The 20,105-nt window shown below is 49.7% G+C and overlaps 2 protein-coding genes across 8 annotated transcripts; both read left to right on the plus strand.

Annotated features, from left to right (window-relative positions):
• Positions 1–784: 784 nt before the first annotated feature.
• JAGN1 (jagunal homolog 1) lies at positions 785–4,168 on the plus strand. The gene is made up of 2 exons (XM_081073194.1): positions 785–1,030; positions 2,672–4,168. Exons 1-2 carry the CDS (start codon positions 942–944, stop codon positions 3,132–3,134), a joined length of 552 nt encoding a protein of 183 aa, XP_080929320.1. The 5' UTR covers positions 785–941; the 3' UTR covers positions 3,135–4,168.
• A 5,129-nt stretch (positions 4,169–9,297) lies between these two features.
• IL17RE (interleukin 17 receptor E) lies at positions 9,298–20,102 on the plus strand. Of its 7 annotated transcripts, none has more exons than XM_081073188.1 (16): positions 9,298–9,573; positions 9,922–9,937; positions 10,743–10,865; positions 11,685–11,782; positions 12,031–12,190; positions 12,287–12,426; positions 13,305–13,373; positions 14,220–14,286; positions 15,261–15,436; positions 15,521–15,568; positions 15,651–15,696; positions 15,863–16,011; positions 17,721–17,789; positions 18,273–18,324; positions 18,400–18,510; positions 18,968–20,102. In XM_081073188.1, exons 1-16 carry the CDS (start codon positions 9,442–9,444, stop codon positions 19,492–19,494), a joined length of 1,983 nt encoding a protein of 660 aa, XP_080929314.1. In that variant the 5' UTR covers positions 9,298–9,441; the 3' UTR covers positions 19,495–20,102. The 7 variants fall into 7 exon arrangements, with proteins under 7 accessions (XP_080929314.1, XP_080929316.1, XP_080929313.1 ...); XM_081073190.1 differs by having other exon boundaries at positions 18,400–18,498; XM_081073187.1 differs by lacking the exon at positions 9,922–9,937 and having other exon boundaries at positions 9,298–9,595.
• Positions 20,103–20,105: the final 3 nt, after the last annotated feature.

The raw sequence follows: 20,105 nt of genomic DNA on the forward strand, positions 1-20,105 counted from the left end.
TAACACCCTCCTCACCCTCTCCCTCCCGGCTGCAATCTCCTTTAGATTCAGCCCTGGCCTATAGCCATCTTTTGCTCAGCCCGATAGATTTTTCTCTCTTACAATAAAACATTTAATTCACCTGACCAAGTATATTCCTTAATCGGCCAACCGATCAATTAGTGGTCAACTTTTTAAAAAATTTTTTAATATATATTTAATTGGGGACTATTGGGAAACAGTGTGCTTCTCCAAGGCTCATCAGCTCCAAGTCGTTGTCCTTCAATCTGGTTGTGGAAAGAGCAGCTCAGCTCCAAGTCCAGTCGCCGTTTTCCGTCTTTAGTTGCAGGGGGCGCAGCCCACCATCCCATGCGGGAATTGAACCGGCAACCTTGCCCTTGAGAGCTGGGGCTGTAACCAGCTGAGCCATCAGGCCGCCCATAGTCAGGTTAACCTTGATTACTTTGTTGAGGGGGTGCACACCAGGTTTCTCCACTGCAAATTTACCCTCTTCTCTTTGCATTGATTATGTAATCCATGGGGCGATTCTTTGAGACTGTGTGATACATGTTCTTGGGACAGTCACAGAACCCTGCCAATCTGTGAAATGGGGACAGCGGCGTCTTAAACTCCTATTAGAATTTAAGAAAGTGAAAGTGCTCAAGAAGCGAGAGAATCCGCTATAAGGGAGAAGGCAAACAGATGCCAGCGCTGGGGGTGGGAGGGGCGGGGCGGGGTTAATTTCCGGCGCCTTCCACTAGAGGAGGGGCGGCCACGGCGGGATCCAGAGACAGACCGCGCGCAAGCGTGCGCATGCGTGTAGGGGCGCAGTGACCATAGAGTCGGCCCTCCAGAGACAGAGAGGCCGGAAGTTGTTCTCACGCTGTAAGACTGTTGGGGTGGCGGAGCTGAGGGGGTGCGAACAGTATCTGCAGGTGGCAGAGGGTCCGTGTGACTGGCCAATGGCGTCTCGGGCAGGCCCGCGAGCTGCCGGCACTGACGGCAGCGACTTTCAGCACCGGGAGCGCGTCGCCAAGCACTACCAGATGAGGTATGAAATGAGGCGATGCGCTCAGAGGCCTTCTCCCCCGTCGGAGCCTGCAGGGCCTGGAAAGCAACGGCCCCCGCCCCACGTACCCCCGGCCTTAAGCCCTTCCTCTCCAGCCAGTCCCGGTTCACCTGCCAAGTCCCCTCCTCCCTGTCCCCCATCCTGGGAAGCCCCGCCGCTCCGATAGACTCCACCTCTTGATCCGCCCTGGGACTTGAGGGGTTCCAGACCCGCCTGGGCTCCGCTCGCGGCGATGCTGTCCCCGCTGTGTGACCTCGGGGACATAATTTTTAATTGAACCTCAGTTTCCTCACCTGCAAATGGAAAAAAGGAATGCACCTCTTAGGGTTGGGTGAAGAATTAGTGAGCTAATAATTCGTATAAAGGACGTAGCAAAAGATCCAGCGCATAATACGAGTCTGCCGAATACATGGTGAGTGTACCATGTCGGACTCTTTTGGGGAATGTGCAGCCTTTCCCTGCCTAAAATGAATTTTATGAACACCCTCACATAAGGAGTACTTCTACATTAGTTTATTCATTCAACAAATAGGTATTTATTGAGTTTCTACCCATCATGCATTTTGTGCTAGGCACTGAGGATGTGATAGTGAGCAAAAGCAGACCTGGTCTTTGTAGGCATGTTATACCTTCAATACAAAAGCTTATTAACAAAACAAACGAAAAGGTCCCTGCCTTAATGAATCTTGAAGTCTAGAGGTGACTGATTTTTTTCCCCCTACCTTTCCGCACTTTCTATAATGAATAGTTTAAAAATAAAATAAAATTAAAGATTGTCTTTCCTTAAATCCATTGAACTCTCCCAGAATGTTTTTTGCATCTTTCTCGCCAGATTTTTAAAGAATGACAAGCTCTTTGGACCCTGACTTTACTCTTATGTTAAAAATCCTTGCCTAAGGATACCTCACAACCCAACCAAGTGTTTTCATGCCTGCCTAGAGCAGAAACTGCCCTCTGGGATGTGAAAAGGATACATTTAGGACCTGTGAGTGTTAGAAGAATAAGAAATGCATACTCCTTTAGATGAAAAATCAACACTAGCTGGAGAAGTATGAGCAGCATGAGCTGGGTTCCTCTCTGCCTATACCTCCTTCCTCTAGGCTATACTCTTGCAGTGCAAAATGATCTTTCTAAATACTGCTCTGAGTTACTCTTTGGCGTTTAAACCGACACTTTGTAGTCTTTGCAACTTCATATACCACTTCTCCCCTCCCTTCTAAGATTCCTGTCATACCCAACCCATAGGCTCTCCTGGAACACAAATGTCTATCCAAACCTTCTTGCTTGCATGCACTTACCTCTCCTTTGAATGCCCATCTCCACCTGCCCCACAGAGCCTTGCTCAAGTATCACCTTCTCTAGATAGCCTTCTCAGACATCACTTCCCAAGCAGAATTGATTACTGCTTCCTGTATCGCATGTTACTTGCAACGTATGTTAACTAGAGCTCTTCAGTTTGTTTTCTAATTATTTTTCTTCCTGTGTTCCTTGTGCCCAGCCTCTAGGTAGGAACTATATTTTATTCACATTTCTATCTCATTGTCCAGTATACTTGCCTGACATATAGTTGGTGGTCAGAAAATTTTGAATGAAAGGCACTTCTCCCTCTGCTCTGCCCCACAGTGTGACCCTCAAGTATGAAATCAAGAAGCTGATCTACGTGCATCTGGTCTTATGGCTGTTGCTGGTTGCCAAGATGAGCGTGGGACACCTGAGGCTCTTGTCACATGATCAAGTGGCCATGCCCTATCAGTGGGAGTACCCGTATTTGCTGAGCATCATGCCATCGCTCTTGGGCCTCCTCTCCTTCCCCCGCAACAACATTAGCTACCTGGTGCTCTCCATGATCAGCATGGGGCTCTTTTCCATCGCCCCCCTTATTTATGGCAGCATGGAGATGTTCCCTGCTGCCCAGCAGCTCTACCGCCATGGCAAGGCCTACCGTTTCCTCTTCGGTTTTTCTGCTGTCTCCGTCATGTACCTGGTGTTGGTGCTGGCGGTCCAAGTACATGCCTGGCAGTTATACTACAGCAAGAAGCTCTTAGACTCTTGGTTCACCAGCACACAAGAGAAGAAGCGTAAATGAAGCCTGCCGGATGGACTGATTGCTGGGGCGAAGCCTGGGCCTCCCACCGAGCGGAGTGAGACAGGAGAGGATCTGTCCTAAAATCTCCTTTGGTGATTTTGGCAGCTGTGATATTAGCAACTAGTGCAAACAAGGCCCAAGTTCTGGAAAGCTCCACCTGTTGTCATCAGCTGAGGTGGCAAAACTGTATTTAACTTATTCCTGATTGGCTGGAACTGGGTGATGAATAGCTGTAAGACAAACTTCAGCTAGTTGAAGTTGAGGTCCTTCAGGGTTTTTCTTTTAAGACCGAGCCTCTTCCTTGCCGCTTTTTGGTCATTCTCTCCACTTCCATCCATTACCCCTTAGGCACTGAGACAGAAGGAAATAGGGAATAAACTAAATTCTCCTTCAATATGTGGGTCATTGGGCAGGAAATATTTAGGAGGCCACTTCCTCTGCAGGCTGTGTTTCGACTGTGAAGCATTTTAATTTAAAAAACCTCAATAAAGTCATAACTGCCCTGTCCACTCTGTGCCTTGTGTTTGGGCTTTAACAGAGACTGAATGATGTGTTGCTTGAGTGGCATTAGACACTAGGAGATAGGTGGGAGCTTCCTGAGAAACCTGGCAGTGGCCATAGAGAAGTGAACTGGGTGTAAGGAACTTAAGTCCTTACACCCACTCTGTAGCTGATTGGCAGGATGCGCCATACATTTCATCTCTCCATCTCTAGTCCATTCTAATTTATCCTGCTTGAGTTAATGGGAGTCTTCTTTTGGTTGGTATTCATGTTTATCATTCATTGTTAACAGTGTCAGTTGTGTGCCTGATATAGCAGTCCCCCCTTATCTGTGGGGGATAAGTTCTAAGACCCCCAGTGGATGCCTGAAACTGTGGATACTGCTAAACCCTACATATACTGTTTTTTCCTATACATACCTATGATAAAGTTTAATTTATAAATTAGGCACAGTAAGAGAATAGCAACAGTAAAAATAAAATAGAATAATTATAACAATATACTGTAATAAAAGTTATGTGAATGTTGTCTCAGTGCTCGATTTCATCACATTATTCAAAATGGCGTGCAATTTAAACTTATAAATTGTTTATTTCTGGAATTTTCCTTTTAATATTTTTGGACCATGGTTGACTGTGGGTAACTGAAACCACAGAAGGTGAAACTGCAGATGGGGGGAGGGAACTACTGCACTGTGTTACAGTATCCAAAAGCATTTTAAAGTATCTCTGCATATAGGGAATATGCAATCTAGGTGAAACATGATATAAATGTGGAATAACTAATGAACACAGTATTTAAGGGTGTGGAGCAGATACGTTAAAAATAGAAGTGGGAAAGAGAGTGTGAACCAAAGACCCTTTGACACCTAAAAGTCTGACACAGAGTAAATGAAAGTTGTGTGTCCCTTTGCTCTTACCCACTTGACTTTATTGTCTCTGGATCGTGCCCAAATCTCTAAGTGCAGATCTCGCCCCTCTCCAATCGTACTTATTCTTTTGTTCTGTAAACACTAGGTATGTACTCAGTCACTATTACGTCTTGGCAGTAACTTGTAACTGCAAAACCTCTTCGTCTCGATGTTCTGATTGTCATGTCCAACTCAGTGTGTCCCAAACTTAACCCTACATTCATTCCTTTTCCTGCATCTCTGTGTGCAAGTGAGTATACAGAGCACAGCTCTGGATCATTCTCATTAAGTCCCTACTAGGTGCCATTATTATTTGAACAACCCAAATTCCTTAATCTCAGTGAGATGTCCAAAGTGTGGTCTCAATGCAGCAGTCCTGCGTTATCTCCCAATTCTCTCACCACATACTGTCTATCTCAGCAGAACCTCTTATGGATCCCCATGTTGGTTCCATATTTTCCCAGTTTCCTTTGCTTAAAAATTTCCTTTTTCTACTTTCCTACTCCTTTATTACTTATCCTTCAAGACCCAATTTATATGGTAATTCTGGTTCCTTCAAGGAGTGAGAGTTCTTTCTTTGAATTCACAGGGCATTTTTATTTTACCTCTTTTGTTGGCAGAATTACTAGTTTACATGCCTTCTTCACCCTTTGCTCAGCACTTGACACAGTGTGCACTCTGAACTTATTGAATGCAGTAACTCGTCCTACCGTAGACTAAAATCAGAATGTATTTCGCAGAGGAAAGAACTAGACTAATGCAAGGGTAGAATTTGGAGATCAGAGAGCAGCAGATGGAAGTATGTGGGTAATGGGATTATGTATATCAAGTACAGATTGCTAATTGTCAAATTGAGATGCAAATAATTATTAGTATTAGGTTGGTGCAAAAGTAATTGAGGGGTGGCCGGTTAGCTCAGTTGGTTAGAGCGTGGTGCTCTTGACAGCAAAGTTGACGGTTCGATCTCCACATGGGCCACTATGAGCTGCACCCTCTCCAACTAGATTGAAACAACTATTTGACTTGGAGCTGATGGGTCCTGGAAAAACACACTTCAAATAAATAAAAAGTTTAAAAAAAAAAAAAAGTAATTGAGGTTTTTGCAGTTATTTTTAACCTGTTAAACGGCAATTACTTTTGCACCAACCTAATAAAAACAAATAAAAATGTCTTTGGTTATTAGAATAGCACTTTGCAGTTTTGGAGTGCTTCTGAAGACCCATTAGTGTCAATTGAAAATTATTATTTTCAATTGAAAATTATTATTTTCAATTGAAAATTATTATTGAAAATTATTGTCAATGCCAAAAAAAGGCCATTATGGTTATTTTAGTTTTCTGCTTGTTAGGTTGTTGGAATTCTGTTTCTCTGGGCTTTTCCATCTTTTCCTGTCTTAGGGTTGTTGTGTTCCCTGAAGCAAACAAGATTCTCTTTGAAAGGGGTCTTGATTTAGCGGGAAGAGCACTGCATTTCAATCAGAAGACTGGGGTTCAATTACCACCGCACCTACCAAATCAAGGCTTAGATCAACCCGCCTATTTCACAGGATTGTTTTGAAGATGAAATGAGGTGAAGTATTGTGGAAGTGCTTTGTGAACTATGTAACCCTGTATAAATTTTGGGGAATGGTTATCATTCCCTGATGTTTACAGAACTAGAGAATAGGCAATGGAAGGAGCCTTAGAAAGCATGTAATCCCTGAGAAAGGCAGTGTGGTGTCACGGAATGAACAGTTTCTGATGTAAGATCAACTTCAGTTGGAATTCTAGCCAGGGATTTTAGTACCTTTTGCCTTGAGCAAGATACTTGGGCTTCTGTTTTTAGTCTGACAAATGGGAATCATAGTAGGTACCTGCCAGGGTTGTGAGGGTTAAATAAAGCAAATGAACAGTCTAGCACATAGTAGGTACTTAATATCTACCACAGTCGCTTCCTGTGATGAGCAGTGTTGGCTTCTCCCTCCCAGATTGGGAGTTCCACCTTCTCTTAGGCATAAATTCTTGCCTCAGAATTCTGAAGGTGGATCCCTTCTGGAAGAGCAGACATGAGGAAGGGATGCTTGTAAACTCTTTGTGCACATTGGTCTAATTGGTTGGCCCTTCCTGCCCAGGGTGCACTAACGGGCACAGTTGCCCCAACAGACCTTAGGAATCGACAATTACAGGAAGAGCCTGCAGCGGCTGCAGCATGGTCTGACCAGAGTCCATGCGTGGGTCAAACTCTGTCAAGAAAAACAGCTGCCCAAGGTCTCCCACCGTGTCCTCTGTACCTGAGCACGTGCAGGGACCTGTCAAGATCTCCTGAGCTCCTGGCTTGGTCCCCAGGTAAAGGTATTGGAGTATGGAGCGTAGGTTAGCTCATTCAGGCAAACCCAAGGCGAGACAGGCCTCAGCCACCTTCCATCAGGACAGGGCCTCGGAGCTGAAAGCCTACCTACCACACACCTGTTGCTTTTACTCCACTTGGCCACCTCCTATTCCAGCTACAGAGTTACTCCTCCCTTGTTGACAACTTGCCAGACAATTCCTACTCTTCTGGAAGTCTGACCATTGACAAACTATTATAAAGAGCTACTTTCCTTTGTTCTTTCCAGCGATTCCAGTTTCTTCCTCCACATTGTTAACCCAACAACATCACACTGCTAATGCTAGTACTTCCATGGACTCAGGGCCTGGAAACCTTCTGACATCCCACAGCTCTCCTAAGCAGTGTGTCCTGGCAGCCAGAGGCTGAAAGCCCTGGTGGTGAGTCCCAGCTCTTCATTTTCGTGTTTGGACAAGTTACTAAATCTTCCCAGTGTTGCCTCGTGTGTAAAATGTTTTAATAAGACTGACCTCAAGGATACTAGCACTAACAAGATGCGATCGTGTGGGCAGAGCACAGGGACCAGAGCCTCAGAGTAGTTCAGCAAATGTTGATCTGATCCCCTCCCTTTTGCCAGGGTGTGCTGGAATTCACTCGCTGCGCTTTCTGCCTTAAATCCTTTTTGAAATAGGCTCTACAATAAATAAGTAAACCAGCAAGACAAATACAACTCAGACCTCCTTTTCTCTCCTCTCTTTCTTGTCTTTGTTCCTTTTCCTTTCTTTGTGCTCCTTTCTTTCCCCTTCTATTTTTCCTTTTGTGTGTCTGTATGTGTCTCCATTTATTTTTCTGCTCCTCCTACCATACCTTAGCCATGGTTAGGGAGAAATGAATCAAATATTTTTACTGTGAGAGATCAGAAGATAATAAAGGGTCAAAAAAGAAGTATTCTAGAACAGAACCAAGTTTTTCACGTCATGTTCTTAGCATTGAAAAATGCATTATCTATGTTGATCTAAACTACTGTGGGTTAGGCAACAATTTTGGGGGGAGGACTCCCTAACGGATCTTTAGAATGGCCAGACCACCCTTTTCTTCCTTCACATCTTTCTTCACATTTGTTTGCAGTGATGGGCTCCAAGACCAAAAGACAGAACTGTGTCAGGAAGACTCTTTGACATTCCCAGGAGCAGAGGGAGATGAAGGAATTCGAGTAGAGACCATAAGAGAATCGAACTGTGAGAGGCTGGCAGAAGTAGAACTCCCTAAGCTAGAGACCGTGACTTTGACCAAATCATGTTCCTTTCTCCTTACTTCTCTTTATGAAATGAAAATAATTCCCACCTGTCTTACAAGGTAATTAGGAGAATCAAATACCAAAGTGCTTTGTGAAATGTGAAACAGGTAAACTGATACTTGGATGAAGTGTATCATAATTTACATTCATTCAAGTGCACAGCACCTGTTTCACGACATCCACCCCTAGGCATTGATGAAGCACAATAAGAAAGGCCCTTTCCTCAAAAGGAACTCACAAGCTCGATGGTAGTTTTAGGATAATGGGTAGGATGGGATCTTCCGACAGTGGACCTCAAGACTTTGAAACTAGAATTAGCCGAAAGAAGGCTACTGAAACGTGCAGAGGGTCAATGATAATTTCAAGATGCCTTAACCTGCTAGGTGTGCCCCCAACTTTCTTTCCACTGTATGTGTCACCAAGGTGAGGGCTGAAGCAGCTCAAATGCTCCATGAGCAGGAGGAAGCTGTGGGATGTTGGGGAGGGTCCCCACAAAGACTGGAGCGTCGTCAGCATCATCGGAAACCACAGGAAACCAGGTCAGTGCGTGGGGCCCACTCCCTTAGCTCCTGGGCTCTGCTGTGAGCTCTGGGGCTTCCTGAGCAGACTGCTGATTAGCGGATCCTTGAAGCCCGAGGCCCCTTTGGCATGGAGCCCTTTGCCCAGAAAAGCTGGAACTAGCCAATGGCTGGAGAGGGATCTGGACTGCAGTCCTGAGAGTGAGCCAGGTGGGGAGCCAGGGTGCACATGGGGTAGGGGAGGCTTTTGTGTGTCCTATAGTGCTTTCTTGTTCTGCCCAACGCGAAATGGTCCCTCAATCCCCTCTGTCTCGGGCACCCAGTGCAGAGTAGTGCTTAATAGCTCTGTTAATGCTTTAAGTGAGGGGATGAAGCGTGTGTTCCAGGGAGATCCAAGTCCAAGAGCATCATAATGGGCGGGTCAGATCCAGAGGGTGTTGCAGGAGGAGGAGGGGTTAAGAAAGGGGTGCAGCCCACCATACCCCTAACCCTGTGCTGGCCTTTTTCCTGTTATTTCTCTGCCCGAGCAGAAGGCAGTAAAGGCCAGTAGGGTTTTCTTGGGGGCAAGCATCCTGAAGTACCTTTGCCTGGAGGAGAAGGAATGTGGCCTGGCCTGCTGGTTAGGATTCAGGAGGAGCTTTGGGGCTGGGCGGGGCAGGGCAGGCTGAGGCGAGGGCTCCTGCTGGCACTGCACTCCCTGCTGCTGTAAAGAAAGACTTGCTGCCCACCTTCAGGCTGTGCAGCCATGTTCTGGGCGCCCTGACTAGACAGAAGCCCATGGGGAGCCCCACGCTGGCAGCCCTGCTCCTGCCTCTCCGCCTGCTGCTCATTGGCCTCTCTGCCTCCGCTGGGATTGGCTGCCCCTGTCAGCCCTGCTGGAACACCGGCTGTCTGCTGGCCTCCCACATGGTAAGGTGCCGCTTGCTGCTGGGTGGGGACACCTGCCTGGCACAGGCCGGCAAAGCTCCCCACTCTCCTGTCTGTCCTTTCCTACCTGCCCAAGTCCCTGTGCTCTGGTGGAAGCCTTACTGTGAGCTCTTACACAGTCTCCAAGGAGCAGCCAAGGTCCTGGTGGGCTCAGGGCCTGGGTGAGATGGAGCTGGGGAGGAAAGAGCCACAGTGGATGGGCTATTAGCGTCCAGGCCTTGGAATTAGGGGATTTTAGAGGCAGAGATCCCAGGGAGAGCGCTCTTTATGGAAATCCCCACTAATTCTAGTTATCTCCTTTTTCCCCCCTACTGGGCCCTGCACCTTCAGGATGACAGTCTTGCTGGTGAGTCTCCTGCCCTGCTCTTTTCCCCCACATCCCTTTGTTCCAGAAGCATGTGTCCAGGGGCAATCCAAGTCCAAGAGCAGCTTAATGGGCTGGGGAGCAGGACTTCCATTGTAATTCTTGGTTCCCAGCCTGGGAAGTAGCATAGTATCAAGGAATCAGGACAAGACTGGATTTGCATCACAATTCTACCACTTACTCCACGTGTGGCTGCAGGCAATGCACTTAACCCCTCTGATCTTCAGTTTCCAAAGGGTCTGTCAGTGCAGTAGAAATGATTGTATAATGAAGACCATCTCCCCTGAGCTGTGGGGAGCATTAAATGAGAGACACAGTAAATCTCCAGGCACTCCCCCTTACCTGTCAGTGTGGAGATGAAGTAGATTGTTCTGTCCATTACACAGTTAGGGAAACTGAAGCCTAAAGTTTGAGCAACTTGACTGTGGTGTCCCATGTTCTGGAGGGAGACACAGAAGCCAGAGATCCTGATTCCTGGCCAAAGGCCAACCTTGCTCTCTGCCCACAGAGGAAGCTGCTGAGTAGCTGTTGCCTGTCTGAGAAGGACCATCACATCTCCGTCCCCTCCCCAGACAGCTCCCACAGGACACATTGTCCCACATATTATCTTACTTGATCTTGACAATAGCTCTACTTTATGAATGATAAGCTGAGGCTCAGTAAGGCCCTTCCCCTGCCCAAGGTCACATGGGCAGGATGGAAGTGGCTCAGCCTCAAGTCCAACTTGTCTGAGGCAGGAGGGACCTCCTTGGACCTTACCACTTGATTTCCTTTTCATCTTTCGCAGGAAGGTCTGCCCATATTCCTTGCTGTACCCGGTTTGCCCTCCCTAGCTCCCCAAAGCCTTGGTGTGCTCGGCTCTGGCACTGCCCCTACTGTGTGTGCCTGCATCTGGTGTCAGTTCCTTCAGGTATGAGAAACAGCCATCTCAGTGGATTTGTGAATTAGGGAATTTTGGTACTGGTGGGGTGCGGGGCCCCAGGCTGAGGCAAGTGGGACTTATTATACTAGAACTCATGTTTGTCCCATTGTCAACCTCAACAGAGACTTGGGGCATCCTAAAATAGCACACTGTGACTGCTCTTAGTGAGTTCATTTGTATCATTTTGTGAAGGTGTTTCTCTTCTCATCTGGCACCAATTCTTGGAATTAAAATGTTTTAGTTCTATAAATTTACTATTATTACCTTCTGTTTGTAAAGTAAGATTGTTCTTAGTTAATGCTGTATTTTCATTGCCTAGCTCAGTGCCCGATACATACTAAATGCCCATACACTGCTTAAGAATTGGCAGTTTGTTATTTTTCAGTTATAAATAATGCGACAGTGAACATCTTCATATATATGTATATATATTTATATATATTTCTTAAGTAGAGGAAGATATGCATATGTATATATATATACATACAATTAAAAAAGGATTAATTTCTTAAGTCGCAAAAAGATATATATATATATATATATAAAGATATATACACACACACATACATATATATGTGTATGTGTGTGTGTATATATCTTTATATATATATATATATATATATATCTTTTTGCGACTTAAGAAATTAATCCTTTTTTGATTGTATCTTAACTTTCAGGAGACAAGAGGCTTGATATCATTACCCCCCTTGATCTAAAATGACTTACAGTCCAACATTGGGCACATCTCCAGGTAGGGGAGGGGCACTGAAGGGCTGATATGAAATATGTCCTTCCTTTCCTGTGCAGGCCCTCAGCGGGACAGGTTCCACTGCCTGGTGCAGAAATCCAGAAAGTCTTACACGTTCCAGTTCTGTAGGAGACACACGATGCCAGTGTCTGCTCAGGTACTTTCCAGTTCCAGCCCTAGCCTACACCCCAGGCCTTTGCTTTCTGTCCTCTCATTTTGTTCTCCAGCTACATGAAAGAGATGGAAAGTATGGAGATGAAGTAGACTGTTCTGTCCATTACACAGTTAGGGAAACTGAAGCCTAAAGGTCGAACAACTTGACTGTGGTGTCCCATGTTCCAGAGGGAGACAGAAGCCAGAGATCCTGATTCCTGGCCTAAGGCCAACCTTGCTCTCTGCCCACAGAGGAAGCTGCTGAGTAGCTGTTGCCTGTCTGAGAAGGGCCATCATATCTCCGTCCCCTCCCCAGACAGCTCCCACAAGGGGCAACGCTCTAAAAGGACCCAACCGTCAGATCCAGGGGCAGTGGAAGAGCTCCCAAGACAGGGCTCACAAAAGCACAAAGGTAGGCATGGGGGTGTGACTGGAGATGGGCCCAGTCAAGTCGTAGTGCTTTTGCTAAGGGCAAGACACAAGACCACCAAGCTCCCTTTCTCCCCAGGGCCCGAGTTTTCCTTCGACTTGCTGCCCGAGGCACGGGCTATTCGTGTGAGCGTTCCCCCAGGCCATGAGGTCAGCGTGCGTCTTTGTCACCAGTGGGCACTAGAGTGTGAAGACCTGAGCAGTCCCTTTGATGTCCAGGTATGGAGTGCCATTGCCCTGTAAAAAGCCAGATCGCTCAGTGCTGGAGGAAAACAGCCTACCCCTTATACATACAGGGAGCCTGAGGTAGAGAGGGAAGATAATTCTCCAGCACCCACAAGTCTGAAGTGTTGAGCATGAAGACCTCTTTGGACTAGACAGAAAACACAGGGGGAAGAGGGAAGGAAAGGGCCCACAGAGACCTGGAGCAACCATGATTAGCAGAGAAATGAATATGGTATTTACCCGCAACGAGAAGCCCACCAGTGAGATTCAGGTTGCATTCATTAAGAAGCTATTTCAGTTCCTTCAAGAAGTTGTTCTCCCTGAGAAAATAACAGTGGTCACATCTGTCCTGGTACCCTTCCATTGCCCTCCCTTTGTTGCTGCCCCTCAGAGATTGGGATGTCCCCATTCTCCCAGCCCAGAAGGACACCCCACCTTAACCTCCAGTTGTCACAGAGGTCCTTGTAACAGCTGGCACCATTTGCAGGGATTGAAGCCGCACCCCTGAGGCCCTCAGCTCTCTTCCTTTATAGAATGGTGATGACGCCTCCCGACATCATTGTGATGCTGGCATTCAATTATTTCTTTAGCACCCAGCACCCTACCTGGCATACAGTGGTGCTCATTAAATATATGTTCCTTTCCCTGACTCCTCCCTCCCCCACTCCATACATTGAGACACCGAGAGAAAATGGTCAGAGTATAGAGCAGAGACCCTTTAAGAGGAAATTTTTCGATGAAAGAATTTAGTCTCATACAAGAGGAAAAATAGGGTGTTGGCCAAGGTCCCAGCTTCCTCCTGCCCTGGACTAGGGTGCCTGTGCTCTTTCTCAGGTATCTCTTCTTCTCTCCCTTTGCTGCTTTGTCAACAGAAAATTGTGTCTTGGGGCCACACTGTCGACCTGCCTTATGAATTCCTTCTACCATGCCTATGCATAGAGGTAAGCAGAGAAGAGGGTGTGGATCGTCCATGGCCCCATTCCTAGGGCCCCAGATAGTGCCATTGGTCAGACACATTTTCAGGAAGTCACGTTTAAAAGGACTGGGTGTTAATGGGTGCTTGGAAAGACTGGTGCCAGCTTGACTATGAGCCATACGCTGGGTCAGAGATGGCAGTGTCCTGCTGAACATGGGACACTTTTGGGGGTAATTCCAACCTCAGCTCCACCCAGACCTAGCTTGCATTGGTCCAGACCTGGCCATGGCCTACAGAGGCAGGATAGACAGCTGCCCTCACTGTGGGTTCCGATCAGTCACGGTGGGGGCATGTAGCCATTGCCAGGTTCCATATGGTCTGCAAAGCCGTGTCCCCACTAATCCTTCATGGTGGTCCTCCTCTCCCTAATTCCGAAGGTCTAGCATTAAGACTTATGTGGCCTAGACAGAAAAGGCAGGGGGCCTTATCTCCCAGGGGGAAACTAAAGGGAGGATACAGGCAGAGACCTGCCACTGGGCGTTTGGGCAACTCAGAGGGAGGAGCCCAGGTACGGGCACTAGGTGCCTTGGGAACTAGGTGCCTTGGGAAGCCAAAAGGGGAGGAATGTGGTCTCATAGCCTGCCTCTTTCTGGAGATAGGTTCTCCTTTCCAAGGAGAAAAGGACTCAGCCCCTCACTTCTGTTCTCACTACCAGACCCTGGCGTTCCTCCCCCAGACTCAAGCACCACTACTCACACCCCACACTGCTCCCCTTCCTCAGTGCCCTGCTGGCTCGGGAATGAGTTCCAGGTCTGAGTGATATAGGAAAAGCCCTTCCGCTATCTTCCCTGCCTGCTCCCTGTCCCCCCAGGCATCCTACCTGCAAGTGGACACCGTGAGGCACAAAAAATGTCCCTTCCAGAGCTGGCCGGAAGCCTGTGAGTCCTGCTCATATGCACTCTTGTGCATGCACAGCCCCTCTCTGTCTCTTACACACGCACGCGCGCGCACACACACACGCACCTACTTCACACTTGTGTTGGAGGAAGCCCCCAGAAGGCATGCAGGTACTTTCTCTGGACTCCATGGGGGAAAAGGGCTACAATGTCTGCAGGTCAGCCTGCCAATAAATCAGAGTATTGAACACAGTACTAGGCACTGTGGGAGCTTCAGAAATATTAGACGTAGGAGGTCGTGTCCTGAGGATGGACCAGAGGAGCTAGGCTCACTCACATCCCAGCTGTGCCACTTACTTTCCTCTGAGCCTCAGTTTTCTCACCTGTAAAATAACGACACTCACCCTGCCTTACTTAGCAACTGTTTATGAGGCCTGAATCCAATATATGTCAAAGTGGTTGCTGACGTCTAAAGTGCTGTACATATATTTGTGTCCCCAAGCTGAAGAGATAGGACACTCAAACACGACAAGTGAATATCACAAAGCAGCCTGCATTCCAGGGCAGGGTTGCACGTAAGGACTGGGCTGTGCAGCATGAACTCAGGAAAGGGAGAAGCCATGTGCAGTCTGCCATGAGCAAGAACAGGTCTCTTAAAGGAGGTGACACCTGAGCTGCACTCAGAAAATGAGCAGGATTTCGACAGGAGAGGAGAAAGGGAGGGCATTCCTGGTTCTGAGAGGAACCTAAACAAAGATATGAAGATTTCAAGTTTGGGGAGCAACAAAGAGCTAGCCAGAATGGTGCAGGAAGGAGAGGAGACTGCTAAATAGAAACGGTAATAAAGGAGCCCTGGAGAAGGCATGCTCATTTTGGGGGTTCCTAGCAGGCCAGTAACTGCTGGGAGCCTTCACAAATGTGGTCTCCGGATGCCCTGGGAATGGTGGTGGCAAAATGAGGGCAAAGCGGGGCTCAGGCCTCCCCAGGCCTCACTCTCTGGCCCTGCTGCTTCCCAGACGGCTCGGACTTCTGGAAGTCAGTGCACTTTACTGACCACAGCCAGCACAGTCAGATGGTCATGGCCCTGACACTCCGCTGCCCACTGAAGCTGGAGGCCTCCCTCTGCCAGAGGCAGGGCTGGCACACCCTCTGCGAAGACCTCCCCAATGCCACAGCTCAAGAGTCAGACGGGGTGAGACAGGCCTCCCCAGGACTGGAGTGGGCAGGGCTGGGGCCCAGGGCCCTGCTCCTGACTGACCCCTTTCTCCCACCACAGTGGTACGTTTTGGAGAAAGTGGACTTGCACCCCCAGCTCTGCTTCAAGGTACAGACGTGGGCAAGAGGGGCTGGGTAGGGATGTAGAGGCTGCCTGGAGTTTGCTGACCTGCCATTCTTGGATTTCTCAGTTCTCTTTTAGAAACAGCAGCCACGTTGAATGTCCCCACCAGACTGGTGAGCCAATAAGTGACCCCAGCTGGGAACCCCTCCCACGATTTCGCCCTCACCCAACTGTGACCAAGCCAAACTCTCACCCCAACTTTCTGTCAACTGCCGCCCAGCTCTTATCACCTCCCCAAACAGGGTCTCTCACATGACACCCTTTTCCCCACCCCGGCAGCCCCATCCTGGAATGTGAGCATGGACACCCAGGCCCAGCAGCTGACCCTTCACTTCTTCACGAGGATGCACGCCACATTCAGTGCTGCCTGGAGCCCCCCAGGCTTGGGGCAGGACAGCTGGGCGCCCCCCGTGTACAGCATCGGCCAGGTAGGGCCTGGCCAGGGCCTGGCCCCCCACTAGGTCTATGGCTCAGAGCACAGCGGGTCGCGGCAAGCAAATCCCTGATTACTGGTTATTTATTTACTTGATCAGCCTTTGTTCAGCTGGCTCCTCTGGCAGGGTCTTCCCTTTTAATTTCTGAACTTACAGAGATAAACAGGCAAAAGACTTCCCCTTCCACATCCAGCTGTTCTCTTGCCGCCTCAAACTGCTGTCACATTTTATACTGATGCTCTCCCCTACCCAGCTGTTCTCTACCACGTGCTTTTGCCTGCTTTCACCAGGCAGCTGGCAGAGGTTCTCGAACTATCTCCCAACCTAAAATCTTGGGAGACGCGCCCCTGGAAGCTGAGGTGCTCTTTGCAGAGTACTGTAAACTACTGACAGATTTAACTCTATTATGTGAACTAAGGACAGTTTGACTAGCAGACTCTCTTCTGTGTATCTGATATAAAAACCACAAATATATCTGCAAAACCACAGCCCCAGGCAGACTAAGCATGACTAGCTCTTCCCAGTTCTTTCTTAAATGCTCACTTGCAGCTTGCTTATTTGTTTTGTATTCTCTGAGGGCTCCCAAGCAGACAGGTGGTAGCAAATGCCCAAGATTTAAGACCAAGTCATGCTGAAAATTTAAGACAAAATTGTGGGAAAAGCTGAACTGGAGAGAAATTCTTGGACTCATTTGTTTCTCTGAGCTGGGAAAAGACCATCTTCACTGAGTTCAGCCATAAGTTGAGAGTCACTGCCTCAGCACTTGCTTACGGCTGACTGGAGAATGGGATTTGGGACATTTGGGACAGGGTGGGGTACGGGTTAGAAGGTGTTCCCAAAGGATGGAGATTCTGATCAGCTCCCTCTCCAGAACTCAGAACGTAGGACGCAGCCACATCATGCAGGTAGGCAGGTGGCAATCAATCCTGTCCAATTCAGTATGCATTTATCTAGTGCCTATTCTATGCCTACCCTTGTCTCTGGCCCTGGGAAATACAAGAAAAGTGTATAACTGAGTCTTTGCCTCTGGGAATCCACAGTGTAATATAGCTACTACGATTAGACGAATACACTGTCCTGTCTGTTATAAAGATGTTCACCTGCATATTCCCATGTGACGCTCTCAATAACCCAGAAAAGTGGGATCATTACCCTTCACAGACAAATGAAGAAAGTGAGGCTCAGGGTGGGAGGTCTCCTATTTCCATGCAAAGACCACACAGCTAGGAACTATCAAGGCAACCGTTAAGCCTGACTTTATTAACTGGGGTCTCCTGAGTCTACAACTTACATTCTTTCTAATGGATAAGCTGCCCTTTCAGGTGTGCGGGACAGGAGGGGGACAGCCTATCATTAGCCTCCCTGTTCTGTGTGCTGCTGGAGGACAGAGACAACATCTGCGCCCGCCTTTTTTCCTCGGGGCTTGGCGTAGAGTCGGCACCCGGAATGTGTCTGTTGACAAGTGTCTGACTGCAAGACCATTGTGTATTTTTGCAGCAATTCTGATCTGGGAATGATCGGTGGGATCTGGGAATGGAATCAGGGAAGGCTTCTTGGAGGGGTGGCACTTGGCATTAAGCCTGGGGATAATTTGGGGGAGGGTGTGTAGTGGAAAGGAGAAACAGCATGGGCAAAGGCTCAGAAGCTGGACAGAGCCAGATTTGCCTCCGTGGGAACAGTCATTTTGTTCTTTATTCCGACAGACTCAGGGCTCAAGCCCGGTGACACTAGACCTCATCATTCCCTTCCTGCGACCTGGGGACTGTGTCCTGGTAAGGAATCCTGCCCTCCCTCCCTCTGCACACACTGCGCTAGTATCTACCCCACAGGTGGCACACTGGGCAAATCCAGTCTGCACAAATGTTTGCTTTGGCCAGCATGGTGTTTGAAATTGGGATTTGTTGCCACCATTTAAGTATTGGGAAATGTCATATTTTAAAAAGCCGACTTCTGGATTTTCTTGACAAATCAGAAAACCTGGTATTCTGTGTCCACATGTAGGCCTGGTGACAATGGCTGGAGCTCAGCAGTGTCTGGTTACTTCAGCCAGGGCCGGCCCACCAGGTCCCCGTGGCGTGCACACCCCGGCCAGCTCTGAGTTTCCTTTTGAGTCTGCAACTCTTAACCTGTTCTGGGCCGGAGGCTTTCCCTGTGCATGTAGCCTCCTCTCCGTCCCCAAGCCTCATTCAGTCATTCATCTTCCCCCGGAGGAAGTGCTCTCCTGGCTCACGGGCGGGGGTGCTCTGTGCCCTCAGGTGTGGAGGTCAGACGTCCGCTTTGCCTGGAAGCGCCTCCTGTGTCCGGATGGTGAGCTCCGGCTGCAGCGGTAGGAGGGGGGTTGGGCACTGAGGCGCCGGCTCGGCCTCATCCCGCTTGACTCAGTCTCTCATAGACGCCTGGGACTCCTGGTCCTGGCCCTGCTGGCCCCCACCACCCTGCTGGGGGCCGTCCTGGTCCTCACCTGCCGGCGCTTGCTGTCAGGTACAGTCACTCGTAAGTGACCTGGGGATGTAGAGCTTCCCAGCTCCTAGGCTAGTTGCCCCCACCCTTCACCTTCCCCAAGAGCCATGTCCCTGCTGCTGCACCCAGCTCTTTGCTACCCAAAGAGGTGAACCTCAGGTTCCCTAGTGGGCAGGAATGGTTAAGACAGGGCAAAGTGCCCATTGTACCAAGTCTCTGCTGGGCAAGCGGCAAGTGGAGCAGAGATGCGGCCTGCGCGGCCCGTGCCAAGCCTGGCGCCCTGGCCCTCGCCCCTTCCGGGGCGCCTTTATCTAATTAGCCCCAAGGCTCCCTACAGACTAAAGCTGCCCTGGGCACCCTCCCCCAGCGCAGATAAGGACCGGGGGTGGGGGAGGAGAGAGGGGCATCCTGTGATGTAGCCCCGAGGCCGGGGAGAAGGCTGGGCTGTCCCTCAGCCGCCACCCTGCTCATCCTCGGCTCCCGCCCGCAGGCCCCCGCCGAGCGCAGCCGGTGCTGCTCCTGCACGCCGCGGACTCAGAGGCGCAGCGGCGCCTGGTGGGGGCGCTGGCGGAACTGCTGCGGATCGCACTGGGCGGCGGACGCGACGTGATCGTGGACCTATGGGAGGGGACGCGCGTTGCACGCGTGGGCCCGCTGCCGTGGCTCTGGGCGGCACGGGCGCGCGTGGTGCGGGAGCGGGGCACGGTGCTACTGCTGTGGAGCCGCGCGGGCCCCCGCCCCGCGCCCCTGCGCGCTCTGCTCCGCGCCGCCCCGCGCCCGCTGCTGCTGCTTGCTTACTTCAGTCGCCTCTGCGTCAAGGGTGACATCCCACCGTCGCTGCGCGCCCTGCCGCGCTACCGTCTGCTGCGCGACCTGCCTCGCTTGCTGCGGGCGCTGGACGCGGGGCCTTCCATCGAAGCTACTGGCTGCGGCCGCCTCAGCCCCCCGCCGTGCCTACGGGGTCGCCTGGAGCTGTGTCGCCGGCTGGAACTCGAGGCAGCCAAACTTGCCCACTAAGGCTGAGCAGAGCTCCTCCGCAAGGCAGATGTCTCAGCAGCAGGCGTAGGGGCGCTGGCTGGCCCCCAGAAGGAGGCTTCTGCCGTGGAATCCTCGGGGTGTCTCCTGAAGACTGCTGCCCGCAACGCCTTACTCCCTGCCTCCCAGGCGAGGGCAGAGCGGCTGACTCACTCCCAGCCCTTCTGCACGCGTGTCCGGCTTCCTCGTGATGCTTCCTGGCCTCTCAGAGGGAGAGAGTCTGTCTTTACTGAGAACTCTTCTGACCCCCGTACTAATGAGAGGAGGGAGATTTCCCCACTTCCTTTCTCCAAAATTCCAGAAAGTACTGTGCACAGGCTCCAGTCCAGGCTAAAGAGATTGGGACAGGGGTTAGGGGAGGCAGGAGCTATGGCAGTTCTGAAGGGGGGGTGGGGCTCCAGGGAAGTAGGAGAAAAAGCCCCTTAGGGCCCAGGGATCCCCCTTTCTCAGACCCAGGCCTTGCCCAACAGGGAGGGAGGGAGGACTGTGGACCTAGGGAAAAAGCATTTGGGAGAATGGCCACAGCAAAGATGGGACAATGGAGACCAAGATGGAGAAAGATGAATAAAGGAGAATATGATGGATAAACTAAG

The sequence above is a fragment of the Rhinolophus hipposideros genome, assembly GCF_964194185.1.
Source record: "Rhinolophus hipposideros genome assembly, chromosome: 14".
NCBI classification, from domain to species: domain Eukaryota; kingdom Metazoa; phylum Chordata; class Mammalia; order Chiroptera; family Rhinolophidae; genus Rhinolophus; species Rhinolophus hipposideros.